The following is a 22,247-nucleotide window of genomic DNA, read 5'->3' as shown; positions in this document are numbered from 1 at the left end:
TTGTAGCCTCATCATATTTGTGCATGTGTATGTTCGTGTAAAAGTATATACTAACACATTTTTAATTAGCCGAAATAATTTTTAAATAATACGTTTACTTATAATTTAAAAAATGTAGAACAATATCGTATTTCTAGGATATTTATACATTAACTTTATCTAAAATAAATTTCACACAATTAATTAATTTTTTTTCTACAAGTAACTCAAATGGTTCTTCGTTCTTAAAGCAGCGACAACAAGTAAAGTAGTTAAGTTTACGAATGTAAAGACAAGAAGTCGTATAAAGTTTCATGTAAAGCCATCTTTACTCCTCCGATTGTAATTGGTCGTTAGATTATTATATTAACTTAATAATTTCCAATAAAATATAAATTCGGATTTTTATTATTAATATACGAATGTTGAAATCATATTTAATTAGTTTTATTTAAGGAAAATTTTCATAGAAATGGTAAAAGTAATAATATGAATTTAGCTGCATTCAATTACAAGTAACGTTTGAAGTTATTAAACAATATAAAAATATAATTTTTAAATCAATAGTGACAAATTTAAATCTAAAGTGAATATGAGTATACGAATTAACGCATAGTCAAAAAGTAGTCTTTTTTAGAGCGACGGTAGCATAATGAAACTCGTTAAGGGCGAATCTATACTCATAACAGTGTTCGTGATTCATGTGCATGGAGCGTATCGTTGTGAATGATATATTGTGCATCTAACATCGGACCGTAGAGATGAAAACTCGAGTTATCACGTTTTGAACTCACTATGCCTCGAAAGACGTTGAGAACATATCGACAATCACGTTAACGTGTTCAAAACCCAACGAAGTTCTAGTGTACTATCGAGAATCTGACAGATTCGATCACTTCGTGACAGGAGTGTGTAGATATTTTCCTCTCTTTTTTTTCTCTCCGTTTCGCCTTTGTTCATATTCTTTACCTGTTTTTCTCTCTCGCGTGTTACCCTCCCCCTTTACCTTTCCAACCCTTAAGCGCCTTATCCCCCATTTTCATCTGCCGGGTAAAAAAGAGAACACTCTTTACCCTTCTTCCCCTCTCCACCCCCCTCCCCATCATCCCTTCTCTGTTTCTCACTGTCTTTCTCCGTGCCTCTCGTTTTCTCTCCCTCTCTTCACCGATACATCGCATATTTTTCTTTCCTTTTTTTACTAAATGTCCACGATAACAACACAATTTTCGGTTCCCCTTCTACACACCGCGAACGTGGATGAGTGATTGCATTTTCACGCTATAGCCGATCATCATCGGCTAAACTACCTCGTATCGTGAGTGAATGCTCCTTACATTTAACTGGTGTCGATGTACACACGGTGTAACGTTATCGTAGCATTGGCCAGAGAGCATTTCTAAAAAGTATCTTTGTCCAGATAGAAATTCGACATGATGAAGAGCAGTTCTATGCTTAAGAAAGAAAGCAAAATGCGTATACGTGCTTTTCCGGTGAGTTCAACTCCTTTCTCGCTTTTTTCGCTTTTTAGTCTTAGCTCTCGTTTTACTCACTTAAATGCCTATTTATTTCATGTTGTTATTTTTTTTTCTCTGCCTCCTTTTATTTGACCCATGAATTTGTAAATATGCTATACTCCAATTTAAACATATATACATGTATACTTTGATAACCTGTTCTTTTAAATTAGATGTCAAGTTGGAAATAATTATAACTCAAGGATACATGGTTGTTTTTGTCATTTGATTCTGTATTATAAATCTAAATTTCATTTTTCAGTATGTAGTAATGGGTAGGAAAATAATTTTTATTGAAGATTATAGTTAGTTTCTTTGTTTTTTATGTTTCAATAATGATGTTCCTAATACTGTGTGTTCTGTCATAGAAATGAATGTATCAGCAGTTGCTATAGTGGCATATAAAATAAAAGCAATAAAATATAAATATTGTAATGTTGTCATGTTTATCGACGAAGTTCAATTTGATCTGTCAATAAAGTTTTAAATCTAAACCGTGACCATTATACCTGACAAAATTTGTGATTGTAAAATTTTTCCACATAAGTTGTGTATCAAATAACATGATATTAAAAAATTAACCAAAAAATTTTGATACTTAAAGTACCATCAATATTTGTGTGCTTCTTTGTGGTCATGTTTTACACTGTACGTAATTTATTAGAAAATATCTTTTTGCATTCGTATTTGTTTTCCTCCTTTATCTAATAAAGCAATAAATTAAAAATTCTGTATTTATATGGAAAGAACAAAATATTCATTAAATATTATTAATAGCTTATAAAGGAATGTATAAATGATTTATGAAAGGTGAAAAGGAATTATGTCATAATTAAAATTAACAAGACATTGAGAAGACATATAAACAATTAAACATTTTTAGTAACTACATTTTTACCAATATTAGAGATTGTATTACATAATTTGATGCATTCTGTTGATTTTTCTTAATACAATCTATTTACCCATTATTCCTAATAAGTTTCTCATTTTCAATCTGAATTAAGGTTTAATTTTTTAATATTATTCATGTAATAATAGAGTTAATGGTACATTTATTATTTTCTTCTTTTTTAGACGACTATGGATGAAAAGTATGTAGAAAGTATTTGGGCACTACTGAAAAATGCTATTCAAGAAATTCAGAAAAAAAATAATTCAGGACTTAGTTTTGAAGAACTTTATCGGAATGCTTATACTATGGTCCTTCACAAATATGGGGAGCGTTTATATACTGGTTTAAAGGAAGTTGTAACACATCATTTAGAAAATAAAGTGAGAGAAGATGTATTAAGATCTCTTCATAACAATTTTCTTCAAACATTAAATCAAGCTTGGAATGATCATCAAACATCTATGGTGATGATCAGAGATGTTTTGATGTATATGGACAGAGTGTATGTGCAACAGCATGATGTAGACAATGTGTATAATTTGGGACTTATCATATTTAGAGATCAGGTAATTATTTTTTATTCGATTATGAAATGCTCTTGGATTGATTAAAAATACAAATGATTATTTTTAGGTGGTCAGATATGGATGTGTTAGAGATCATTTACGAGAAACTTTACTAGGTATGGTAGCAAGAGAAAGAAGGGGAGAAGTAGTAGATCGCATTGCGATAAAAAATGCCTGCCAAATGTTAATGTTACTTGGCATTAACAGTCGTCAAGTTTATGAAGAAGACTTTGAAAGGCCTTTTTTACAACAAAGTGCTGAGTTTTATAGAGTGAGAGAGCCTTTTATGTGTATTTTCTGTGTACTTTGTTTCTCTCTTAATTTTTAACATTATTAATCATGGGCTTCTATGTAGATGGAATCTCAAAAATTTCTGGCAGAAAATAGCGCATCAGTTTATATAAAGAAAGTTGAAGCTAGAATTTGCGAAGAATCAGAAAGAGCGAAACATTATTTAGATGAATCTACCGAACCGCGGATAGTAGAAGTTGTAGAAGAAGAACTAATTAAAATTCATATGAAAACTATCGTTGAGGTATAAATAGATATTATATTTATTGTACAAAGTGATAAATTTGAATGATTTTTTCTCTTACTTTTTATGTACAGATGGAAAACAGTGGTGTGGTGCACATGCTCAAAAATCAGAAAACTGAAGATTTGGGTTGCATGTACAAATTATTTTCACGAGTTTCGGATGGATTACGTACTGTGTGCGATTGTGTCTCTCAATTTCTTAAAGAACAAGGACGTGCCATGGTTCAAGAGGAACATGAATTAACGACGAATGCCGTTCTTTTTATTCAAAATTTACTGGACTTGAAAGACCGCTTCGATCATTTTCTTCACTACTCGTTTAATAACGACAAGAACTATAAGCAAATGATCGCGTCTGACTTTGAATATTTTCTAAATTTAAACACAAAAAGTCCAGAATATCTTTCGCTTTTCATCGATGATAAGCTGAAAAAAGGTGTTAAAGGGGTTAGTTGTGTTAATTGTGTTCTTATAGGTACTCATAGATACTCATCGTGTATAGATACTCACGGTAATTAATACCGTTAAATTTTACTAAATTTCTTGTATTCTACAAAAGATTGTTGTAGATGAGCGAAAAATAAGTTTTACTTCTTATATCTTTGTTTCTAGTCATTAGTGATAGTGTACTGTAAATGATATTCATGATAAACATTTTTTTAAACACATTTTAGATGACAGAGCAAGAAATTGAAGGTATCCTGGATAAAACTATGGTTTTATTCAGATTTCTTCAAGAAAAAGATGTATTCGAACGGTACTATAAACAACACTTAGCTAAGCGTCTTCTCTTGAATAAATCCGTGTCCGACGATAGTGAAAAAAACATGATATCCAAACTAAAGGTAACATTTTTCTTTTTGTTGTCCATTTATTAATATTTGTCTTCCTCAGAATGAACTTCTTGATAATTAACTATTTTAGACTGAATGTGGATGCCAATTCACATCAAAATTAGAGGGGATGTTCAAAGACATAACAGTCAGTAATACCATCATGGATGAATTTAAAGATCATGTCCTTACATCTAATGTTAGTACTTATACTTAACTGCATAACTCATAGAAATTTTAAATAATCTATTCTATAATTTTGTATCTTATATCGTAGACAAATTTACATGGTGTGGATATAAGTGTAAGAGTTTTAACAACTGGTTTTTGGCCGACGCAGTCCGCAACTCCGAAATGTAGCATGCCATCTGCTCCACGAGATGCTTTCGATGCCTTCCGACGATTTTATCTTGCTAAACACAGTGGTCGACAGTTGACGTTACAACCACAATTAGGTTAGTAAAACGGTACTGTCTTTTTTATCATCACGTTTGGAATGAAGCGGTTAACACATAACCACTTTAGGTTCCGCGGATTTAAACGCTGTATTTCATGGACCACGAAGAGAAGAAGGCAGCTGCGGTGGCTTAGATACACCATCGTCTTCGAGTTCTAGCGGTAACGGAAGCGGTAGCACCAATGGTAGTCTTTTAAGCCAACGTAGCAGCAATTGTGGAAACACAAGGAAACACATAATACAAGTATCAACTTATCAAATGTGCGTTTTAATGCTATTCAACAAACGAGACAAATTGACGTATGAGGTTAGTTCAAGTAGCCAGATTTATTCTTGATTTCTTTCACATTGGACACTCGATATTTTACGGTTGTCTGTACAATATATGAAACATTGCGTAGGAAATTCAAGGTGAAACCGATATTCCAGAGAGAGACTTGGTTAGAGCATTACAATCTCTCGCAATGGGCAAAGCCACGCAAAGAGTGTTATTAAAGCATCCTCGTACAAAGGAAATAGAACCTTCGCATTATTTCTGTGTCAATGACAGTTTTACAAGTAAATTACACAGGTACTGTGCAACACGTTAAACTGTTTTTGATAATTTAGTAATTTTTAATAATAATTTGTCATTTTTTTCTAGAGTGAAGATTCAAACGGTAGCGGCGAAAGGTGAATCGGAACCTGAAAGAAGAGAAACCCGTAATAAAGTAGACGAGGATAGAAAGCACGAAATAGAAGCAGCTATCGTTCGTATCATGAAAGACAGGAAGCGTATGCCTGTATGTAACATCGATGTCTCTGCATGTATAATTATTCAAACGTTTATCATTTTTTATGTGATATCGCGTACTCTTCCTGTTTAGCACAATATACTTGTAACGGAGGTAACAGAGCAATTAAGAGGTCGATTTTTGCCGTCACCCGTAATAATTAAGAAACGTATCGAAGGTTTAATCGAACGTGAATATTTGGCACGCACTCCAGAAGATAGGTACGTGTAACGATTATTCATTTTCCCTTTTTATCTGGTAGTTTATTATGGAATTTTTTAATAATAATTTCAATTTTATTGATTCAAATACAGAAAGGTGTATACGTACGTTGCTTAATGCTCGAATTGAAATGTTGGATCTGTACAAACATGTAAGTAATTTGTAATAATACGTATTCCTTTAAATATATATATTTCAATGTTTCATTATATATTTTGTCGACTTGTGTATGTTAGATCATCGATTTCTCATCAATTGATTGATTAAGGTTATTCTAGTGTTCTTTTTATGAACATAGTTAAGACGGTCATGTCATGAGAGGCATTCCACATCAACAGCCGTATCATTCGGATTGATTATCAATATTCAACATTCCATTGATTCGTGGTAATTTTTTCTGCAAGAAATGAATTTTTATTTTATGTGTTAGGTTTTGAACAGAAATTTTGATATCGTCTATTCACTTTGAATAAAATTGTTATATATATCGTATATCACGTGTTACATCTTTAAAGTAATCTTGTAATTTAGCTCATAACTTAAAACTTAAAATAGAATTTCATAGAAGAAAAATAATCGACTTTATAAAAGATAAATTGAGACTAATTGATGTTGATTGCCTCGAGATTTTTAGAGAAAATAGTTACATGTGTTTCATAATTGACCAGTTTGGTGGAAAAGGTTGACATGAAGGTAACTGAATGGTTTATAGGATTTATACTTTCGTTGTATAGAATTCAAGTATAGAAATTTTATAAATACGTTCTGTAAAGTTGTTAATATCTCCTCTTCCCTAAGTTCACTACTTCATTGTATTTCAGTTGGTATATGTGAAAAAATACTTGCTGTAATAAAATTAATTGTAATTTAAATTCAATAGCGTTTAATTGAATGTGCGTTTACTAGTGGTATAAATGGAAAAATAAGTTACAATCTCTGATTCACACATTGGGCGTATTACAATTAAGCAATCTTTTTACTCTTGTAAACCAGTGATTATCTATGATCATATGCAGTCTACATGGGGATATATCATGAAATTTTATTAAATAATTAATGTTATATAATAATTTTATTTACATTCGTGGTTATCTATTATATCTGTACATAAAGCAGTGTGAATGTATATCTGAGAATATATTTGCCTCATTTTCAGCGTTCGATTATTTTATTTTAAACATTTTCCACATTGTCCTTGCAAAAGATTATCACCACATCCCATTTTGACCAAATTTTGTTTCGACCTTCGATTGAATTACGACCGCGATCGAGATAAATGAAACCATACAAGTAAGACAAATTCGGTAGATTCTTCGAAAGTTCTACCTCTTCCACCTAGCTCATCAATTATTTTAATTGCAATCGAAATTAATCCAGTTCTTCGTTAAATCGCAGAATATTTATTGTAGTATGCCAAAAGTGGAATCTACAAATCTATAACAGATGCGGAGTTTATCTGTGGAATTTAAGTGAGTGCGCGCATTCTTATATAAAAGACGAGGAACTTAATAAAGGGAATGAAAAGTTATGATTATATAAAAACCGTATTCTTATGGGCTCGTGTGTCGGCAGGTGGAGAAAAAACATGTGAAATGCATATTTTTATTTTCATTTATATCTTTATTTATTAATATAGAGTTTTAATATTTAAACAAAAGGTTTTACCCTTTCTTACGCAAAACTGAATAAAAAATAAAACCCTGTAAAAGCAGTCCTTAGTTTCAACACGCTTTAAATATGAAAAAATCATATTAATTCTATCCAATCCTATTCCATTCCATTTTCTAACATTTTTTGCACAATCGAGTCTTTTTACATATATTCATATATAAGCACGTGCAAAGCGAGGTAAGATACATTTAAAATTGTTTATGTATTTAGATATTAACAATTGAATCATTCTGTACTGTTGTATGTTATGTAATCAACAAACTAGTATAGACAAATTTAATTCCTTAATATTTAATGGGGTAGCTTTACATAAAAAACAAACATACATGTAAAATAGTTCAATTGCAGTTATATGCAAAATATTTAGTTACAATTTAATTTTTTAATATTAAAAGATGGAATTATGTTTTCCAGATTACATTAAAAAGCAATACTATTATTGATATTAATAATCTAAATACGAATTGCAGTATCAGTGTGATCAGTTTAATAAATACATAAATTTCATGTACATTCACAATAATCATTTGATGCTCATGAATTCAATTGATATGAGTCAAAAGTTATCTGTAATTTGAACAGTTAACAGTTTTATAATGTATTTTTAATGTTTGGAAGTAAATGCATTATTTTAATAATGTCATCATATCTGTTCATAACAAATTATAATTGTCTTGATTTAACAGAAATAAGTTGGTGATATTTTTCATGCTTCTTAAATTCATACAGATCGTGTCCATACAATGACTTCAAATACAAATTGTACATAATATCATACAGTTAGTTTATTATATTTGACTTTGCTCTGAAAAATTTGTTAATCCACTTTATAAACATTACAATTTGCACATATTAATATCATTGTCGGTAGTTAACCAATACTGTACACATGTATTTCAATCAACTTGTTTTCATGTAACAGATAAGTCTATATTGGCTTGAATTAAATTAGCTGACAGGTGGCAGGCATCATGGTGAGTAGAACCGTCACCCGTGGTTATTCGTTAGAAGCTGACGACTCCCGCCTCTTTTCTGCATTCTTTTTTGTGAATTCTTCAGCATTCTTTAAAAATTTCTTTTTATCCTTTAAAAACTCTTCAGCAAGATCTGCCCTCAATGGATGTTCTGGTTCCGGATCATTCACTAATGCTATTAAAGCTTGTACAACTGCAAATAAGCTATTTACTTATTGCTTACTCTTTCATTATAGTATACAAAAAATTAAAATTAAATTTTACCCTGATCTGTCTTTGTAGCTGGTTTCCAATTTTCAGGGCTTAGAATTGGTAAGCATACTTGTCCTTTCTCATCCACGTTTGGATGATATATTTTTGTTTTGAAGTTTATTTTCGGAGGTTTAAAAGGATACTCTGCAGGGTAGTTTATTTCAATGCGAAATGCTCCTTTGTTGTATGGTGGATTATCCTGAAACATTTTATAGAAAATATGACAAATATTTCTAAATAAACAATAATAAAATAAAAACACATTATATATAGTTAAAACTTGCATTATCATGTTACCAGTTAAATTTCGAAAATGATATATACAATCATTCCAATGTTTCCAAAATCAAACTGTAGTACAGCATTGCATATATCTAACTACAGTTGTCTTTACAAATAGGATTAGGTTAGGTTAGGTTAGATTAGATTATATCTTTAAAATAGAATGGTACATCAAAACATACCGGCAATATAAGGACTTGCCAAGTGAGCATATTCGATTCATCTACTTGAATATTAAAATTATTCATTGCCGAAGCCCTTATATCACGAAGTTCCTGAAAAAAATAATCCTCTTCAATGTTATTAAATATCTAAAAATTATACGAATATATCTAAAGAGAGTAACAAAATATCTAATTTAGAAAAGATTATGAACATAAAGAGGATAAATATTAACAAATAATAGTAGAAGTATTAATGCTCCATATCATCGTGGAAAACCTCGATGTCAGTAAGAAGGATATTACAGAGATAACTTCTATTAAACACCTACACAGTGGTCACGTTGAAATTATATATCATTTCTTATATTTTTTACATATCGAATTTAATGTATAATCATTCCTATTGACAGAAACTTTGATTTACCTTTTGTAATCTTCTCGCAGCTGCCATTTTGAAAATAAATTCCACTAAAAGTAGCAAAACTTGTCAAGTTCCTTGGTGATGGCTTCACAGCTATTCTACTTTTGAAAATACCCTAGCACTTTTTATGGAAATCCTTCGACTACGAATCCGTAAAAGTTTCCTTTCGTTTAATTTTGTTTTATAAGATCGCTTTCTCATCAATACAAATGTAGATATTTACTGTTAGTCAGGAATATGAACTGCTACCCGTCTATTCGTTCAGCTACATACGCATGCGTGGGTACACAATTTATACATACGTATGCGTATACAAGATTAAAGTTAAGTCAAAAAGTATTGTGTTTAAACACCATTAAAAAAGCAGATTTTGATAAGATATTTGAACATTTTTACATATATTAACCTTTTGCACTCGAGTGGCGATTGAAAAGCGATATTATTTTTTACTATTTGGCAAATAATTAATCGAGGCTTTCGTAAAGAACCAACTTCTAATGGAATGTATTATAATTAAAATACATTTATACATATGTATGATTTGTTTCTATGTTAGTTTTAAAAAGTTTCATCCATTTTTTAATAAATATTAAATATCAATTTTCAAAGTAATAGATATTAATTCTTTAGTATAAGCAATTAGCAAGGTTCGCTGCTACCCTATAGTAAAAAGCTCTTCGAGTGCAAAGGGTTAACAAACACTTCGAAAAAATTTCTGTTAAAGCCATCAATAAAATATACACATGTATGACCAAGCAAAAGTGAAGCTTCCATGCGCATGCTCCTGCAAATAAGTGGACAAAAAGATAAATACGCCATTCCTCCTTAAGTCTTCACTTAAGGAGAAATTCTGATGTAGATAGACAAATGATTTTCAATTAGCTGTTGGTAATGTCGCACTCTGACAAAAAAACAGGAAATTGAAAAGATTAAGTGCGGTAACATTTTTCGAAGGATATTGATCGTGATTCACTGATTAGTAGAGAAGATGTCATAAGCTCTTCTCCATCTCCCACTTTTTGACCTTAACTCCTCCTAGGAACTTCACTTTTGCTTCATCAAGCAATACGTTTCGGAGTAACTAATACAAAAAGTTACTGTGAAGAGAACGTTATACTGTTACGCACTTTTTCAAATGTTTTCTTCTGTAATTTATCAGTTTGCATTAATTGTCAAATGTATGTTATAAACAAACGCTGAATGAGTTTTTTCTATTTGCAAATACACCGGTTTTTTTAATAGCAAAATACGACTTTTTGTGAAAAAAAGGTTAATGATAAAAAATCTAACATCATGTCAAAGGAAAATATTAATTTACCCAAAGCTCCAAAAGATTTATGTTTTTCAGAAATTGATTTCATTCAGGTGAGTTAATTTTATACTCTTTGAATTTATTATAGAATGTTATTTTAATTCAGTACTTTGTATTACTTAGTCAAACTTCAATGTAGATACTTTTCTTCAAGAACATAAGAAAAGTACAAAATTGGAAACAATGCGAGATGATCTTGGGATATATTTGAAATTATTGAGATCTGCTATGATTGATTTAATCAATAGAGATTATACAGATTTTGTAAATTTATCAAGTAATCTGATTGGTTTAGATAAAGCTATTAATGACTTACAAACACCATTAGGTCAATTAAAGGAAGAAGTAATGGTAAATGAAAAGAGAAAATATTCAATTACCAAACATTTTTGTAATATTACTTATATAGTACTTAATCATTTTTGGGGCAGCAAGTACAACAAACTCTAGATGATGAAATTATTGCAATTACTCACAATATTACAGAAAGTAAGAAAATTAGAGAATATAAACAAAGTGTGTTTAGCTTACAACATATTTATAAATCATTAAATAAGCTATCATCAATATTATCTTTAAATACATTCCTTGAAAGCCCAGCCAAAATAAACATTTTAGAACAAGCTGCAGCAGAATTTAATCAATTGCATTTTCATATGTCCAGATGCAAATTAGACATTATCAATGACAAACAGAATGTATGTACACGTTTAGTGAAATAATCAATGATAAATTTATTTTTGCTATTAATTAAAGGGATATTATATTCAACAGGAAGGTGAGAAACTTGAACAATCTTACATGACACACCTCAATGAATTTTTCTTAGCATGTATACAAGAAAGAAATTCTACTCTATTAATTCATTGCTTAAGGATTTATGTCACACTTGATAAAATATGTGATGCAGAGAATTTAGTAAAGAAAGAGATTGTTAGTCCATTGATTTACAGTGTAATTAATATAGAACATTTGCAAACTGACTTGCTTGGCCTACAAAATATATACAACAGATTATTGAATATTTTAAATGTAGAATTGAAACAACTGTTAGACATCACACTGCATCCAAACAGGTATGCATTTCATTACAACCAAATTTTGTAATATTATTATACACAAATACTTTCAAGTCTTTCTTTTAGACTTTCTGTGAAAGGTTTCAATTTCTTGGTAAACAGTTTCTGGATTGATGTGGAAGAAAAAATTGAACTGTATATAAAATGTATCTTTGCTCCTGGAGATCCAGTAATATTTCACTCTGTAAGTAAATAAAAAAAAAATCTTTATTTTGATAGCATACAATATAATATTTCACAATTTCAGAGATATGTAGCAACCTTAGAATTTCTGGAAAAATTGGAAGCTGAATGTATCACACCCGAATCATTAGTTGTACTAAAAGAAAATTCACAATACAAAAACTTTCTCAAAAAATGGAATTTACCGGTATATTTTCAAATACGATTTCAAGAAATAGCCAGTGGAATTGAAACAGCTTTAACTGAACCAATATCACCTGCATTTGTAAAAGGAACTTTGCAAACCCTTACAAAAAATGATTTTTCTCTTTACGCAACCAGTGTGATGTGGGAAAATTTAGAAAAAATTTGGGACAATGATGTATATTTATATCAACTTTTTCACAGGTAAGATTAAAATACAAATATTAAAAAACAATACAATACAATTTAAATATAATATTAAAAATCATAGCAGAATGTTACAATAAATTGTTACATTTTACATACAGATTCTGGAAATTTAGTCTTCAGATATGTGCTAGATATCAAACATGGATTCAAACAGCACTCAAAGAAGTATAGAACTTCGTTCTTTTCTAAATAATAGAATACGTTAAAATTTTTAATTTTGTTAACTAAATATTTTTTTATGTACAGATATGGCCAATAGAAAATGAAATAGGCAACTTAAGCAAAGTAGAACACTCCACAAAACTTAACTTCCTAATCTGTTTGTATAAGGATCTAGAAAGATTTGTAAATATGCTGCCATCTCTTCTGGAAATAGCTCGTTCGAAACTTAAACAAGAGACACCAATAGTATTAAAATTATTAAAAGGTTATGGTATAAAATATTAATATCATTATTGCTAATACTTCATTTATCATTATATGCGTGTTCTTCCATAGATTCTCTTGACGAAACGATAAAGAATTTGAAAACTGTTTGCCCACAAATCACGGAAGAAATTGTAAATGAACTTCTAAAACAATGTGTGACGCATTTGAAACAAGTCAGCGATATACCAAGATTATTCAGACGGACTAAGAGGGATGTACCCACAAAACCATGCGCTTATGTTAAAAATACGCTTCAATTTCTTGTTAAATTTCATGCGGATTACAAAAAAGTAATACCAGAAAATGTTAATAATTGGTTGGAATTAGCTCTTTCTTCATTGACCAAACAGTAAGAGAAAAGATACAAGTAATATTATTGAACATTATGATATTTACTAAATTTATCATACTGGCTTATTCTAGCTATCTAGTTTCCGTGACAGATGTCTTAACTTCAGTACAAAAGACCGAGGAGAGTTTAAGAAGATTAAAAAAAATACGCGATAAATCTACGGGGTCCCTCCCCTCTGAAGCTCAAGGAATCAGTGATGATGAAAAGATACGTATTCAATTGCAAGTTGATGTTCAAGCTTACGCTAATCTGGTAACACTTATTGTCAAATCATTTATTTATTGCTCTGTAAAAGTTATATTACATTGCGAATGTAAATCGCATTTTTTAGATTACAGAAATGGAGATTTCAACCTCAAACGTGCATAATGTAGAAGAATTATTACATGCTGTTAAAACAGCAACAAAAAGATAATTTGTTTCGTTTCTTTTGTTTTTTTAAATAAATTAAAATAAACTTTTTTGTTTTATGTTATCTACTTATTGTTACTATGTGTATAGGGTGCATAAAAAGAAACCAAAAAAAAGTGAAATAAACCATGGGATACAACTCAACCGTTTTCTTGAAAACTGATGTTAAAATTCTAATAATTCGCAAAAAAATAATATTTGCTTCGCGAATAGGAGCAGCATTGTATCAACACTGGAACTCGCTAATGAGTTCACCGCTCACGAATATCTACACTGCCGGCCAACATGGTTCATGATTTGTTCGTGAACTGCTCGCGAACACCAGTGTGCACACCGCATTAACCCTCGGACAGTACACTCTGTAACATTCACGCACAACGAGGACGCCGCGCTGGGTCAATCTCGACTCAGAGTAATATTACTTTTACAAACGGAAATCTTAAGTTATATTTTTCATTGATGCTATGTAAAATCAGTGATAAAACGATTTTCAAAAATTATTTTATTTTAAAAAGTAGGAGCCTAGATACATATAATGATAAAGAATAAGAAAAATACCAAAGTACAAACAAACAATATTTATTCTAAAATTATACATGAAATATTTTTTTTCAATTCTTGGGTGAGTGTTACATATGTACAAGTGTTATATGTAACAATATCCGTGATAAGCAACTGCCGTCTGGCTCGTAATAACCAACTCGCTGTCCCCTCTTCTTTATTTGAAGTCGGCCGTCGAATGAGAGATCCGAAAACGAGTGAGAGGTCCGTAAAAGCGAGAAACCATAAATCTTTACGGTTAAATGAACAATGACGCCGATTAGTAAAAGAATAGAATATGTATAATGCTTTTTCACTCTTGTATTAGCGATCCTGGCGTGTTATACATATCTCAAACTTCTCGCTCGTTCTCTATGTTCTCTAGCCCCGTCCGAGAACAAAGTCAAGTCGAATAGCATACCTGATCCGTAATAAGCAACTGGTCGGTTCCGAACGAATTACTTATTACAGATCAAAACTGCATAGAGTAACTCTAGTAACTGGACTGGACTGTAACTTTGTTTCTATGGGAGATAGAAAATAATTGTAGAAGAAAATTTTACATTATTTATCAAGCTCTGTCATGCAATTGTACTTGTTTTTTAAATGGAACCCTACGATTTTTTTTACATGAATTGATTCCTTGTGCCATTCGAAATAAAAAAATATAAAGGTAAAATCGTGAAAAACTCAATACTTTTCGAAATATTTAACTTTTTTTTGAACGTCTACAACAAATACTGAAACATTCCACCATTACATTTTTCGTTATGTTGTTCACTTGTTCAGCATTCACATTTAAACAGTTTCTTTTCATTCATTATTTCATGTCATCTATTGATGTAAAATTATTGGAACTTTAACATCATTTTTCAAGAAAACGGTTGAGTTGCGACCCATGGTTCCTTTCATACTATTTATCCTCGCGACGAGTAGAATACGATACAAGCAAAAAATATTTGACTATGAATTTCACGATCAAGGACAATTTTGCACGTACTTCTTTTTGCAAATGTCCACCGATCCAAAGATGTAGAATCACGCTGTGGTGGTCTTTTGATAACCTTTTATTTGACCTATACATAAAGGTCAAGGTACATACTTTTCATATAATAACTAATAAAACATTAGTATTTTTGTCCCATTTATCATTTAGCATTCTCTTCGTCCTTTCCTTCGATATTTCAATGATTTGTGAAATTTAAAAAAACAAATATTCAGATCATTTACTTAGCAGATATTTAATGTATTATTTACATTAATGTATTTATATTACAAAGATCGTACTTATGGTATAACTGCTTGATTATAAAATATGGAATTTTGTTTTCATAATAAGCTCTGATCCCAAAAATCACTTTGTGGTAATTTAATAACTGTCATTCCATCCTGATGGGGATAAGATGGATGCCACCAATCTAAAATATGGCAATTAATCACATCATTTAAAATAACTTGGTTTGTTGATGTATTAGGAATATTTGATGTTCCAAAGCCGAGTTGTAATCGATGATTTTTAAATCCTGGCATCAATGTCATTGTTACTGATTGCAAAATCAGACCAATTACAGGTGGAAACATACTATAATTTAAACAAGTTACCTATAAATTACATAATATTGTGTAAATATAACATTACATGATTGTCTTATTTACTATAAATAATCGTCCTATAGTAAAATAAATACCCTAAGTATTTTACAACCCTCTTCTGGATTCACAGCTACATCTTCCAGCATTTCCAGAAAATCTGTCTTTTCTTTGTTTATCTTTGTTTCCTGCTTTATTGAACTATTTGTTGACTTTGGTATTTCTTTTAATTTGAAAAAGAAATACCATCGCATTTTTCCTTTCTAAAAAAAAACAGCAATAATTACATTGTAAATGATTTTATTAAAAATTCTAATGGATCATTCAAAAAGTAGAATTAATTTGACACAGCCTTCAGTTATCTTCAAATGACTTTGAGTGGAAACTTTCTATATCATCCAATATTAAATCATGCATATTTCTAAATTGCTTACTTTATGCCACATAAGACAGCATTGTCTTTTTACAAGAGAATGTGGCTCATCTTGTCTCAAAAAGGATACATCATCAACTTCTCTTTTCAAAGCAAAGTAAGTGTAATGCAATGTTCTGATAACACAAGCACGAAGTCCATGTGTACGAACCATACATTGTGGTTGTAAACGCTCTGGTAAACCAGGAACAAATCTATAGTAACTATAATTACAATTTACTCATTATTATAAGAATTCTTTATCAGAATTTATATTCTGAATAACAAGAAACTTACGACTTATATAAGTGAAACCAAAATTTTCCTGTTGTTGTTACATGATAAGAACTTCTACATATTCGAGCAAATTTTCCTATAGCCTCTGGACTAATATATTCAGATATAATAAACCATATATCCAATGGATAATCTACACCTAAATAATAAAATAAAATTTACTTTTATTATAATTAAAAAAATTTTATTTTTTTATTTTGACTTTTTTTTACCTTACCTCCTTCTTCCTTTATAATCCTTTCAGACGAATTTGCCTTTCTACTTCTTCTTTGAATTGTTAATGCACCTGGAGGATGAAATTAATGTACATTTGTTTAAAACTATAAAGACTTTTAAAAGTTTATTATTTGTATCTTTACTATTTTTCTTTAACTTATTGTTAGTTGAATCACACAGATTTTCATCCATTTCATTCCAGAAAAGTTTCTTTTCTTTTTGTGTTGTTGTTTCTTGTTTCACTATTAAATAAGGAACATAATGTAAAAATTTTAATATAAAACAATGAATTAAACTTCTCCTATTAAACAGAAATGGCAAAACATATAACTGATTGAAACGTATTAAAGAATTAACCTTCAGAAGAGAAATTCGTCACTGCCTTTTTAAATCTCGCGTGTGTCCGTGATGAATTTGCAAAGTCGTCAATGGTTACATCTGTCACGAAAAGTAAAATATTATTTCGACAATACGCACATTCTGAATAAATGTATTAATCAAAGAAATTAAACAAATAATAATAAAACGATGATTAACCTCCAATCAAATTGTCATTGCCATTTTCCGTATTTACTTTTCTGCTAGATTTTTTCCTTAGGATAGGCATGATATTAAGTACTACGTTACTATATAATCTAAAAATTAATCAGGTACCAGTTACAACAAAATAAAATCTAAAAATTTATACATAACTATTTACACTAGTAACAGACAACACTGCAAACATCCATCACACTTCTTGTTAAAGTCGATACAGAAAATGTATTCGTCTGTACTGTATCATGACACCATGACTGTATCGCATTTATCATGAATTGATGTACATGTTTCCTTTAATTATTTTATTTAAATAGAAACTGTGAATGAATAATATAATTTAAAAAATTATTAAAATTTAATCTACAATTTAAGTTCTTATTGATAAAAATGAAACATACAGTGTGAAATATTACAATCTATTATTTAAATGTACACGCGTTTATATATTCAGTAGATTAATTTGAAATGTAATATTAATTTTTTAACTTTTATCTTGGTAGACGTAATTCAAATTTTTCTAACATTAGGATATATTGTAGGAGTTTATATGAAAATGAATCTTTGTACTGAAGAGGAGAAACGTATTTTTAATTTCTTACAACAACAGAATTGTTGTTTAAGGTGTTGTTTTCGTTTCATTGGATGCCGTACAATAGATTGTTTTCAAGATCCTATTAAATTTGCCAAAAGTGTAAGTTAAAAATAATGCAGTTTTTCAAATTTCTAATATAATATAGTATTTGTAGGCTGGATATATTGAGGTAGAGCATGTTCCATTTAATAATGAAGTTCCTTGCACAGCCTGTTTGGGGATACTCCAAAATAAGATACAAGAACAAGTTGTAGAAAAAGTATGTACAAGTATCTGACTTAAAATATAAACATTTTATATAAACATTAAATAATTTTATACAGATTCATGTTGAAGTAGAGAAGCAAAGCTATGACAGTGAAACATTTATATGTGCACTGACAATACCCATATGCATCAGCCTTAGAGAACATTTTTTGCATATGCAATGTGCAACACAATTTAATCTTTCAGAAGACATGTTGCTCTGTCTTAAAGTTAAGCTGCAAAATGTTAAAGATGTTTGGAAATGGATTACAATTCCTAAAATTGAGAACGCTATAAAAAAACAAGTGGATTTAACAACACCATCACCGTTTATTATTGAAATTATCTTAAAGTATGAATACAATGAGAAAGAATGTGAAGCATTGTAAGTTTCTAAAGTTGTTTTCATTTCGATTGAATATTACTTCTAATTAAATGTGTTTATTGTTTCAGATTAAATACATACAAAAAAACAAATAACATAGAATATAAACAAAAACGAAAGTGCAATGATAATAGATTCAGTAAAACAAGTATAGAGATTTTAATGACTAAAATAACAGACGAAGAGTTTTTTAAATGTTTTAAAACTGTAATATTTGAAACCACTGATAAGATTTATGTAGAAAAAATCATGTGTACACATTCTAGTATTTTTATAGGAGGTAATTTTAGAAATACATTTACAATATAAATTAACATATATGTATACTATATTATAATTATAGGTCGGTATAACAAATTATCAAGAGAACTTAGTCAAACACCATGGTTTATAAATGGTGAAAAAAAAATGCAAACGTCTGTCCAAGATATACTGTGTAATCCTATTGCTGAAGTAGTCAAAGCTCAATGTAAGTTGCATATTTAATAGAGTTGTTAATGTTGCAAGTCAATAATAATTTCATGTAAAATATATTTCTTATATGTATGCAGCTATAAAATTTTTATCATCTGGAAGAGAAGATGTGGATGTTAGGAATATATACTCAGGGAGGCCATTTGCAGTTGAATTAATTAATCCCCAAAAGTCCAAAATAACAGAAAAGTTACTGTCAGATTTAGTTGATGAAATTAATCGATCCTCGCGACAAGTGCAAATCACATCGAATCTGAAAGTGCTATCTAGGATTGATTTGAAAAAATTAAAAGAAGGCGAAAATGTTAAAACAAAATTTTATCGTGCATTTTGTATTTGTCGTGATGCGACCAAAGATATGATATCCCTCGAAGAATTGAATAATTTAAAGCGAGTAAAAATAACTCAAAAAACTCCAGTCAGAGTATTACACAGACGACCTTTGAGCCCTAGAGAACGTTTAATATATGAAATTAGAGCTCGTTGGGCGAAACCTCAAGAATTGAAAAAATTCAATATTACAAATAAGGATGCTAGTGCATTTTTTGTGTTAGATATTAAAACACAAGCTGGAACATATGTAAAGGAATTTGTGCACGGAGATTTTGGACGAACTAAACCGAGTTTGTGCGACATTCTTAATGCTGAAGTCGACATAGTCGCGTTGGATGTCACAGGTATTAATTTAAATTGGCCATAATAATTATTACAATATTTAAAATATTTTTTTATACACATGTAAAAATGTAATTGTTTTAATAATGGTTGCTTTATATAATAAAAAATATATTTCATGTCTTTTGAATATATTTCACGTCAGTGGGCGTCCTTGTACTTTAAAATCCAAAAATGTCTCTTTACAGCTGCCATAGAAATTCTTTCCGAGCTTTTCCGTTTAATTAACTGTAATTAATATAAAGATGATAATTTACGTAAATAAAAAGATAAAAGTACAAATAAACATTAATTACCTTTGATATAAGATCTTTCGCTCCAGGTGTAATTTGTTCTGGCCATTGTATATTTAATGACTTTATTTTTATATAAGTTTCTTGTTGTGTTTCACTAAGAAAAGGTGGACTACCCACTAGAAATTCATAACAAAGAATACCCAAACACCAATGATCTACATATATGTCATAAGTTTGTCCTGTTACCATTTCTGGGGGTAAATAATCTAATGTTCCACATAATGTATTTCTTCTATAATTATTAATATTGTTATTAGAATTTTCTCCATTATTAATTTAGTTTTTTTAATATTTAATTCTTTTTAAATATACTTACTTGGATGATGGTGCATGCACAGACCAACCAAAATCTGCTAATTTTACATTACCCTCATATGTAAGTAATAAATTTTCTGGCTTTATATCTCTATGAATTACATTATTCCTATGACAATATTCCAAAGCATCTGCTACTTGATAAGTGTACTTAGCAGACCTAAATAAATACAGAATCTTGTTAAAAATAAATTACTTATTAATAAATTATAAGTTACTCCAAAAATACATACAAGTGTTCATTAAATCTTTTATTGGGTTGACGTATTAATTCTTTATATAATTCTCCTCTAGCTGCAAACTCTAATACAAGGTATATACGTTTAGGGTCATGAAAATATGTTAACATTTGAAGTATATGGGGATGCCTAAAAATGGTATATAACAATATGTTTAAATAAAAAATAAATAAATAAATGACTTGCATGTTAATAAATTTACCTTAAATGTGTTTGAATTTCAATTTCACGCATTACTTGTTTTTCTACACGTCCTTTCATTAATTCCACTTTATACAAAGTTTTTAGCGCAACCATATATTCGGTGGTCTTTTCTCTAGCTAGATACACACGGCCAAATTTACCTCTGCCTAGAGGTGCACCAATCTCGAAGTCATTTAAACTCCATTGATATCTATAAAATTACGATTTTGTTTTTAATAACAAAATCATGAATATGAAATACATTTGCTGTTCTACATACCTTGGACCTCTTCCTATAACATGTTCTTCCATTTTATATAAAGTATTAAGAACAACTTCCTTACATTCAGAAGGAACATTGGAAGGTAGTCTAAATCCTTCTATGTGAGCCATAATAGCAAGTCTAAACAATTTTGGAACATTTCTTAACAAACTTTTATTAAACATCTATTATTTCACATAAATTTATTTATCAAATCATCTCTACATCATTTTCAGAAAAAAGGGAAATAAAGTTTTTAAATTTTATACTTTACATACCTTAAAATATTTATTAATTGCAACTATTTAAGTTGTATAATTAACGCTTCTTGATAAGGTAAGAAATCGTCCGTATATTCATAAAAAAACGTATCTAACACATTGTAATTCTCCTTCCAACTGACATATTCGATTCAAACTTTTAAGTGAAACTTAAAGTGACATCTATTGGGTGTAAATCACGAAAATTTTTATTTCGATTGCGTAGCATTTTGTAAATTAATTTCAATTAAAAAAATATTAATCTTAAGTTTTATGTTTTTTGATAGGCGTAGCATAAAGGAACACTATTTGATTTAAAATATAATTTGGACTATCTACTTGGAATATTGATATGCATATTCGTGTACTTAGATTATACGTTGCGTTAAAGTTTCCTTTCTATCATTTATACTTTTCACTGGTCGTCAATCGTAAAACAGTATCTGCTGATCAATTTTGACGTTTTGTGGTAACTTTTTGACAAAAATCTACTAACACAAGTTTACAATGGTAATTGAACACAATATATTTTGATTTATCATACTCATATAAAAAATAGAACGATTTATTACAATACGTGTAATATTTTTCATATTTATGTTTCCTAAGAAAAACATTACTTGATGTGGTTATCATCTTCAAAAAATTTATGCTATGAGCAAAACAGGGCTTTTTTAACAAAATATTTATATCTGTTTTGTTTTTTTTTTTCTTTTTAGGGTAATGAAAGCTCGTTGCCTATGGAACTATGTTCTAATTGTAAGTTAATATTGAATATTATTTTTGTTACCTTGAAATAACCTATTCTATTTCATCCAGTTTTTGTTCGAAATAATAATTTTATGTATTTTCCAATAAGCCATATAATACTGTAACGCTATATCAAAATATGTTTAACGAAAATTTCATGTGAACTCGTATTAAAAAAATTTTTTTTTCAATTTTTGTTTAATTTACATGTTACTTGTGACTTATTTTTATCACCAACTAAACATAGCATCTATAAAATACAAGACACCATGTTTG

At 29.6% G+C, this 22,247-nt stretch overlaps 7 protein-coding genes across 10 annotated transcripts in view; 4 read left to right on the top strand and 3 right to left on the bottom strand.

Annotated features, from left to right (window-relative positions):
* Positions 1 to 786: 786 nt before the first annotated feature.
* LOC108575155 (cullin-3-A) lies at positions 787 to 7,342 on the top strand. 2 transcript variants are annotated; one of them, XM_017937880.1, is made up of 14 exons: positions 787 to 1,469; positions 2,571 to 2,954; positions 3,022 to 3,225; positions 3,310 to 3,489; positions 3,564 to 3,938; positions 4,166 to 4,336; positions 4,416 to 4,523; positions 4,602 to 4,779; positions 4,850 to 5,088; positions 5,183 to 5,352; positions 5,425 to 5,563; positions 5,648 to 5,775; positions 5,869 to 5,927; positions 7,186 to 7,342. In XM_017937880.1, exons 1-13 carry the CDS (start codon positions 1,410 to 1,412, stop codon positions 5,891 to 5,893), a joined length of 2,361 nt encoding a protein of 786 aa, XP_017793369.1. In that variant the 5' UTR covers positions 787 to 1,409; the 3' UTR covers positions 5,894 to 5,927; positions 7,186 to 7,342. The 2 variants fall into 2 exon arrangements, with proteins under 2 accessions (XP_017793369.1, XP_017793370.1); XM_017937881.1 differs by having other exon boundaries at positions 7,172 to 7,342.
* An 829-nt stretch (positions 7,343 to 8,171) lies between these two features.
* Positions 8,172 to 9,801, bottom strand: LOC108575201 (ubiquitin-conjugating enzyme E2 L3-like). The gene is made up of 4 exons (XM_017937937.1): positions 9,544 to 9,801; positions 9,138 to 9,230; positions 8,686 to 8,872; positions 8,172 to 8,614 (listed from the first exon to the last, which is right to left on the bottom strand). The coding sequence occupies exons 1-4, from the start codon at positions 9,568 to 9,570 to the stop codon at positions 8,445 to 8,447; spliced, it is 477 nt and encodes a 158-aa protein (XP_017793426.1). The 5' UTR covers positions 9,571 to 9,801; the 3' UTR covers positions 8,172 to 8,444.
* A 1,032-nt stretch (positions 9,802 to 10,833) lies between these two features.
* Positions 10,834 to 13,703, top strand: LOC108575204 (conserved oligomeric Golgi complex subunit 2). The gene is made up of 11 exons (XM_017937942.1): positions 10,834 to 10,905; positions 10,976 to 11,203; positions 11,284 to 11,550; positions 11,627 to 11,928; positions 11,998 to 12,115; positions 12,179 to 12,501; positions 12,606 to 12,672; positions 12,754 to 12,934; positions 13,006 to 13,285; positions 13,360 to 13,540; positions 13,620 to 13,703. Exons 1-11 carry the CDS (start codon positions 10,834 to 10,836, stop codon positions 13,701 to 13,703), a joined length of 2,103 nt encoding a protein of 700 aa, XP_017793431.1.
* A 1,865-nt stretch (positions 13,704 to 15,568) lies between these two features.
* On the bottom strand, positions 15,569 to 17,510 carry LOC108575179 (transmembrane protein 183B). Of its 3 annotated transcripts, XM_017937907.1 has the most exons (9): positions 17,455 to 17,510; positions 17,292 to 17,389; positions 17,112 to 17,192; positions 16,898 to 16,996; positions 16,756 to 16,824; positions 16,539 to 16,677; positions 16,264 to 16,465; positions 15,928 to 16,092; positions 15,569 to 15,841 (listed from the first exon to the last, which is right to left on the bottom strand). In XM_017937907.1, the coding sequence occupies exons 2-9, from the start codon at positions 17,359 to 17,361 to the stop codon at positions 15,569 to 15,571; spliced, it is 1,098 nt and encodes a 365-aa protein (XP_017793396.1). In that variant the 5' UTR covers positions 17,362 to 17,389; positions 17,455 to 17,510. The 3 variants fall into 3 exon arrangements, with proteins under 3 accessions (XP_017793396.1, XP_017793397.1, XP_017793398.1); XM_017937908.1 differs by lacking the exon at positions 16,898 to 16,996 and having other exon boundaries at positions 17,292 to 17,477; XM_017937909.1 differs by lacking the exons at positions 17,292 to 17,389; positions 17,455 to 17,510 and having other exon boundaries at positions 16,912 to 16,996; positions 17,112 to 17,188.
* A 326-nt stretch (positions 17,511 to 17,836) lies between these two features.
* LOC108575181 (putative tRNA pseudouridine synthase Pus10) lies at positions 17,837 to 19,691 on the top strand. Its single transcript, XM_017937910.1, has 6 exons — positions 17,837 to 17,985; positions 18,041 to 18,145; positions 18,210 to 18,517; positions 18,586 to 18,797; positions 18,861 to 18,986; positions 19,069 to 19,691. Exons 1-6 carry the CDS (start codon positions 17,842 to 17,844, stop codon positions 19,689 to 19,691), a joined length of 1,518 nt encoding a protein of 505 aa, XP_017793399.1. The 5' UTR covers positions 17,837 to 17,841.
* Positions 19,692 to 19,807: 116 nt separating this feature from the next.
* On the bottom strand, positions 19,808 to 21,092 carry LOC108575214 (aurora kinase B). Its single transcript, XM_017937955.1, has 6 exons — positions 20,980 to 21,092; positions 20,719 to 20,910; positions 20,511 to 20,645; positions 20,279 to 20,437; positions 19,963 to 20,194; positions 19,808 to 19,894 (listed from the first exon to the last, which is right to left on the bottom strand). Exons 1-6 carry the CDS (start codon positions 21,090 to 21,092, stop codon positions 19,808 to 19,810), a joined length of 918 nt encoding a protein of 305 aa, XP_017793444.1.
* A 570-nt stretch (positions 21,093 to 21,662) lies between these two features.
* LOC108575200 (calcineurin subunit B type 2) overlaps positions 21,663 to 22,247 on the top strand; it is a 1,325-nt gene continuing 740 nt past the window's right edge. The window contains exons 1-2 of the mRNA XM_017937936.1: positions 21,663 to 21,731; positions 21,941 to 21,980. Coding sequence (XP_017793425.1) covers positions 21,729 to 21,731; positions 21,941 to 21,980 — 43 coding nt within the window. The 5' untranslated portion in view covers positions 21,663 to 21,728. The remainder of the gene's footprint in view (positions 21,732 to 21,940; positions 21,981 to 22,247) is intronic.

This window comes from Habropoda laboriosa, unplaced genomic scaffold (genome assembly GCF_001263275.1).
Source record: "Habropoda laboriosa isolate 0110345459 unplaced genomic scaffold, ASM126327v1 scaffold207, whole genome shotgun sequence".
Classification (NCBI taxonomy): Eukaryota; Metazoa; Arthropoda; class Insecta; order Hymenoptera; family Apidae; genus Habropoda; species Habropoda laboriosa.
The sequence above is the reverse complement of the archived record's forward strand: the minus strand, read 5'-3'. Positions and strand labels throughout refer to the sequence as shown.